At 37.3% G+C, this 6,448-nt stretch overlaps 1 protein-coding gene across 1 annotated transcript; it reads left to right on the forward strand.

The window, feature by feature from the left end:
• Window positions 1–932: 932 nt before the first annotated feature.
• On the forward strand, window positions 933–6,022 carry LOC101163240 (fetuin-B). The gene is made up of 8 exons (XM_023954383.1): window positions 933–1,051; window positions 1,139–1,339; window positions 1,887–2,000; window positions 2,942–3,020; window positions 3,344–3,510; window positions 3,648–3,761; window positions 3,934–4,068; window positions 5,292–6,022. Exons 2-8 carry the CDS (start codon window positions 1,142–1,144, stop codon window positions 5,541–5,543), a joined length of 1,059 nt encoding a protein of 352 aa, XP_023810151.1. The 5' UTR covers window positions 933–1,051; window positions 1,139–1,141; the 3' UTR covers window positions 5,544–6,022.
• Window positions 6,023–6,448: the final 426 nt, after the last annotated feature.

A 6,448-nucleotide genomic window follows, 5' to 3' on the forward strand; every position in this document is an offset into this window, starting at 1 on the left:
ACAGGCAGACAGACAGACAGATAGATGACAATAGGGGTGTGATTATATAAATTGGCTTCTTCGTGCTCTCTTTCAAGCAACAAATTCCAACTGTGCATGACTTCAATTGTTAACCCTTTTTTAGGAATCAAGTGTACCATGTGTGAACTGACTGTATTACAAATCACAATATTTATTTATGGTCATGAGTAATTATATTGTCAAGATCCTGGCATAATCTTTTTTTATTTCTATTCATTTTAGTATTCAAGTGATTTTAATACTTGAAAAAAAATTATTAAATCAAATCAAATCAAGTATATTTTAAAAAAAATATACACAAGTAAAAAATGCTTTAATCAAAATCTACTAAAGAAAAAATTTGTAGCCTGGAAAAACTACATTAAAATGATTAAACAGCTTGGCAAAGAGCTTAAGCATGACTCATAATGATTGGATTATTATAGATGTCAAATGTGCGTTTCTGTTTTTTAAGGTTATTTAGGTAGGGTTTTTCAATATTTTTCATTTTTGATACTTGCTTAGAGTGACACAACAGGGCTAGGATAAGTTTTCCCTTTAAAAGTTGAGGAACAGCCAAAGAAGCCAATCCAGGTTTGTGTACATCCAACCATCTGCACACTAATTTAATTAATTCCACATGAGCTGCAGAGGACATGCTCAGAACTGATCTGCAGGTTTTCTTCTTTTGTTACTTTCATGATGTCAAACTAAGAACAAATCCGTTGAAATTCGTTGATTTCAGTTATTTGTGGCATTTTTTTTAGAATTGTTTAGCATTCAGGACTGCATGCAGGAGACAAAATTGTAGAAGCTCTGCTGTTAAAAAGGCGTTTGTCTTAATGAGTGGTTTTCCCTTTTCCCCAGTGCACTTTGACCCCCAGACAGTCAGAGCCAGGCATTGGCCCGCAGTGCAGCAGATAGCGCCTGTTTACTCATCCTTTTGGAGAGAGGGGAAAGTCCAGCATATGTCTCACATATCTGTTCAAACGCCATCCGTAAAAACTAGGGTAACCAGTTTTTGGAAAGGACAATCTACGGACCAGTATATGTAAAAAATCTATCTGGATAGTTTTGTCCCTGTGGGTAAGATCAGGCTTTTTGTTGGATCAAGACTGTGAGTGTGTGTGTGTTTTAGAGGATGAGTGGGTTCCTGCTGGTCCTTTGTCTTGCTTTGTGGCACCAGGGGGGGACAGCAGGGCCCGACCCGCCAGGCTGCAGCAGCCCTGATGCGGTGAGGGTGGCAGAAGAGGCTCTGGAAAAGATTAACCAGGACAGAACAAGCGGATACATCCTGAGCCTCAACAGACTGTATGATGTCTCCCACACGCCACAACAGGTTTGGGTGCTTTCTGAAATATGGATACATGTGCAAAGATAAAATTCTGCTAGTTTATGACACGTACAGGTTTAAAGTCTAACATTGGATCGGATTTCTACCAGTCCTTGATTAAGAAATTTGAAAACCTAAGATGATTGGTTAGCAGCAACTATACTCAGGTTAGGCCACGCCCCAAGGAATGCATGACTTTAGGTCCTGAAGCAGCCAAAGGGAGGCGTTTCATCATTAATATACTTTTCACAAAGTTTGTAAAAAGTTGCAATGTTACCTAAAACTGCATTTGTATTCTGTTTTTTTTATCCAATTGAGCAAGTTATCGTGTAAGTGTAAAAAAGATGAACCGTCACATACAAGACACTAGTAATGAAGCTGGAAATGTTGTGGTAAAAAAAGGGGTAACAGCTTAAAAGTCTTCTATCTTCAAATAATGCCTTCAGCAGATGGAAACAATGAAAACCTTAGTAGAAGAAAAAAGTGTTAAAATCTTCTTTTTTTTTTAAACATCCTATGTTACTGAATTTTGAAACAAATTGTGTTTTCACAGGAGCAAAGAGGGTCACACTACACTCTGACCATTGATGTCATAGAAACAAAATGTCATATCAGCAGCAAGAAAGCTTGGAAACAATGTCAAGTCAGAGGCGTTGATAAAGTTCCAGTGAGTAAAATGTAGATTTGCAGCATTTTTAATAGAAAGGTGGTAATAACAGACTGCTAAAAAAACTGTGTGAACCATTATCTTTATTAAATTAGCTTCATTTTAATGATTTTTGCCTTAAAAAAAAAACAAATTTAAAAAGCAGCATGATTAAAGTTAAAAAAGATTTGTTCATCATTTTGGACTTGTCCAGTAAAAGAAAGCTCATGTAAGCTATGATTAACCATGCACATTAAGTATAGACTTGTGGAAAATGAAACAGGAAAAAGTTTTAATTTTAATAAAATCCACCAAAATAAAACACAAATTCAGCACCCAACAGATAAAGCGTACAATTTTTCTTTCAGTTAGATTTTGTTATTTTTATGTAGGTTTTTTTAAAGGCCTTAAGGCATTTTATCCCTCTGTTTAAGTTGATAAGTCTATGTTGTATTTTAATATTTAGTTAGAGGTTATTAATAAGTTTGGTGTGAATAAAACTAAGAAAGAAACTCAAACACTACTGCATTCCCAAAATGTAGTAAATAAAAGCAATCATATTTACCTTTTGGCATATTGATTGATTGGCACAGTTTGTTTGGCAGAGAGTTTTATGCCAGATGCCCTTCCTGACTCAACCCTGTAATTTAGCCGGGCTCGGGACCAGCACAGGGAGACCTAAACTTGGGCCCCGTTGTGGCTACATAATTTGGCAGTAGCACGAGGGGTCTTGCCTGGAGTCCCACACTGGGTGAAGCTCATCACACCCCCTGGGAAATGATTGGCTAAATCCAGTGTGGGCCTTTATACAAGAGCCTTCCCCCTTAAGTAAATGAAGACAACAATAAGGAAAAAAAACATTAAAGTAATTTTTAATCACCTGGAAAATAATCAATTCTTTTTTTCCTGAGTCTTTTGACTTACTGTTTCTTTATGTCTTAACATGAACATATGTCCTTCAGGTGTATGGAGAGTGTCAGGTATCAGTGTTTGTTGATCCTCAAGTGAAACTTCAAAGCTACTCCTGTGTCCTGCGTGAAGGTAATCAAAGCATCAACCAGGTACCTTACTGATTATGGCTGCCGAGAGAAAAGCTGGGATGGATAAGCATTTGTCCTTAAATCACAGGAAAAACATGTGTCAATCAAAACAGATTGATCTTCTGGTCCAACACTAATTTTGTGTGTTAAGTCGGTGTATCTGGGTTTCTATAAAAAGTACTTAATGCAAAACAAGACCCTCTGTGAATAATTCACTTAAATAAATTATAAAAATAAGAAGCTATAGTCATATTAATTAAAATAATATAGATCCATGCGCAATCTGTCAGTTTCCTCATACTTCCAATACATGCTTGTGTTCAGTTCCAGCTACCGCAGTGGTGGACGTCTGTCCTGACTGCCCCACGGCTGAAAACTTGAACGACCCGATTATCGTGGAGACCGCCAACATCTCCCTCAAACGATTTAACGAAGAAAGCTCTCTGGCCAACTACTTCACCCTGGAAAACATTACTAAAGCCAGTTCACAGGTAGAGAAATTGTAGAGCCAGTGCGATGGGACACTAATGAAACTGAAGGTGTGCTGTAGCGGGGAAATAAGTAAAAACATGCAAGGGTCCTCAAGGCAGCATTGTCAGATATTGTCATGCTTTGTGTGTCTTTTCAGTGGGTTGTCTGGCCCTCTTACTTTGTGGAGTTCACCATTCTTGAGACAGTGTGTTCCAAGAAAGCAGATCCTAGTGAGCTGAGCAGCTGTCCAACAATGAACTGTCAGTTTGCTGTGAGTTAAACATAAACCAACGTTTGAAAACCTCCAATTCACCTCTTATTTTGTGCCACTTTTTATAAATTTGTTTATCTTACTTTCTTAATGCAGCTCAAAACTCAAAATACATCAATGTTGCACTCATTTTTAAGGACACGTAACATCTTTTCGATTTCGTCCCTTGCAGCACAGAGGCTTCTGTTTGGGAACTCATGTTGCTCTTGAGGAGGAATTTGAAACCATAAACCCTGTTGAGAGAAAAGGTGGCTCTTTAAGGAATCACAAACCTGTCGAGGTGAAGTGTGAGATCTATGAACCTCAGGTTTGTAGCTTATTTCCAGAAAAGAATGAAAATGATACAAAAAATGAAAAACAACAACGGGCAATGCTGTTTTTTCCAGTGTCCTAATGTGTCAGATTTTCATGAAAATTAATACAAATTAATATAAATGCAACACTCCCAATTCTCATGAGATGAACTCAAAGATATGAAACCTTTTCTAGAAACACAAAATAACAATATTTCTCTGAAATATTGTTCACAAATCTGTCTAAATCTGTTTAGACAGCAGGACTATTGCACAGGTGTGCCTTAGACCTGCCACATCAAAAGGTCACTGTGAAACGTGCAGTTTTGTTTAATTGGGTGTCTGCATCAAAAATCCAAAACCAGTCAGCGTCAATCAACAACCTGATCAACTGTATGCCAAGAAGATGTGTTTGCATGCCGCAAATGGTGGTCACATCAGATACTGACCGGTTTTCAGAGACACCCCATCTAACTAAAATGTCACATTTCAGAGCGACCTTTTATTAATAATAATAATAATAATGGATTGGATTTATCTGCGCTTTTCAAGACACCCAAAGCGCTTACATTGTGTCCATTATTCATTCACTCCTCATTCATACTTGGTGATGGTAAGCTACGGTTGTAGCCACAGCTGCCCTGGGGCAGACTGACAGATATTGTATTTAATTAAGACACACCTGTGCAGTAGTCCTGCTTTCTAAACAGCATCTTGAAATGGCACACCTGTGAGACAGGATGAATCATCTCAACAAAGGAGAAGTGCTCACTTGACAGATTTGTGAACAATATTTCAGAGGAATAGTTATTTTGTGCCTGTAAAAAATCTGGAATGAAATGGGAGCAAAAGCAAAACTGTTGGGTTTATTTTTTTGTTTAGTGTGTATATATTTTCAAACTTTTCTCATGTTTTTCCACGTTAAGCCCACAAAAGTTTTGCACATTTAGGCTGTTAAGGTTATTGTTTTTGCATTGACAAATGAAAGCTTAGTGATTAAAATATCCGCTCATAACAGATTTTTTGAATTGCTTATTTATATGCCACTTAGTTTTTGTGCTGCACCCAATTGTAAGATTGAAACTGTGAGACTTAACCAAAGTAAAGGCAATTCAATGTTGTGTTGTGTTTATATTTAATCACGTGAAAAGTTATCAGCACTCCTATGTCAGATGTCCAAAAACCAATGGAGGCTGAGTTTTGTCAATGATGCTGACTCTTTCTTTTTGCTTTGAAGGCTGCTGCTGCAGAAAAACAGGCCCATGCAACTGCAGGCAGTGGGCATCCTGAGCTTCATGACCACAACCACACACACCTCCATGCACACGAGCATGTGCATTCAGACTCACCCAGCCCGGCGGCCTCTAACGCCCAAGGTCCCATCGGCACTGTAGTGCATCTGCCTGCCTCACCTCGATCTGCCCCTTTGGCGAGCTCCTGCCCCGGACCCCGTAGACACAACCTGCACATAGTCAAACTCAAGCTCTGATCGGTCAGACTGAGTCTCAACCCACATGATGTAACCGAAACATAAAGCTACTGTAACTTATGGAAACAATCTTTCTCAGAATATTCAGATAACCTTAGATCGATTCAATTTTTTCTCCAAGTTGGAGATTTAAATGAAAACACATAGTCTAATAATTTTTGCCTTTTTAACACCTTTTTCTATTGGTTTTGATTGCTGACAAAGAAGCTGAATGCTTTTTGAGGCCTTGTCATCCATGTGAAATTACTTATAGGTTGACAAGCCAAAAAGATATCCTAATGCTGATGATAAATATGTGTTTGAAAGCTCCAAACTGAAGCAAAAACCCTCCTGCGAAAACGTTATGCATCGCAACGTATTTCTGCTGTGTATGTATACATTTGCCCATGGGTTTTTTAGACATTTAAACACAAATATATCAAATGTTTCACACATGTGTATGTGGTGATTACAAATAAATCTTAGATTTACATATCAAACTGTGGCATAATTATGCACAAACACAGAAAAAAAATCCTAAGCCCTGTAAAGCCCATTACATCAAAGTATTGACAGCAAATTCATATTTCATTGGAATATTTATGTTTTTTTTAAAATTTGATCAGTTCCACATAGAAAATTGCAAAATGATAATGTTTCTATGAGCTATAGATAGTATGAAGTATTAGATATTCTGTGATTTGGTAAGGTTTTGCTCACAACAATGTTTGTTTAAGATGAAAAATAATGACATGAGTGTTAAGGAAAAAAAGCACTTTATTTACCCTTATTTGATACACTAATTTTTAAGATGATGGAACTGTATGAAGTTTTTCATTCTTTCAAAACAGCAAGTAACCACTAAAAATACATAAATGATGATTTATTGAGTTTTGAAAACTAGCTAAACCTTTTCCCGCCATAAG

Source organism: Oryzias latipes, chromosome 4 (assembly GCF_002234675.1).
Source record: "Oryzias latipes chromosome 4, ASM223467v1".
Classification (NCBI taxonomy): Eukaryota; Metazoa; Chordata; class Actinopteri; order Beloniformes; family Adrianichthyidae; genus Oryzias; species Oryzias latipes.

Coding starts and splice junctions, on each gene's coding strand:
- LOC101163240 (XM_023954383.1), top strand. CDS start 1,142: ATGAGTGGGTTCCTGCTGGTCCTTTGTCTTGCTTTGTGGCACCAGGGG. Junction 2,001..2,941: donor GAGGCGTTGATAAAGTTCCA/GTGAGTAAAATG, acceptor TATGTCCTTCAG/GTGTATGGAGAGTGTCAGGT. Junction 3,511..3,647: donor TTACTAAAGCCAGTTCACAG/GTAGAGAAATTG, acceptor GTGTCTTTTCAG/TGGGTTGTCTGGCCCTCTTA.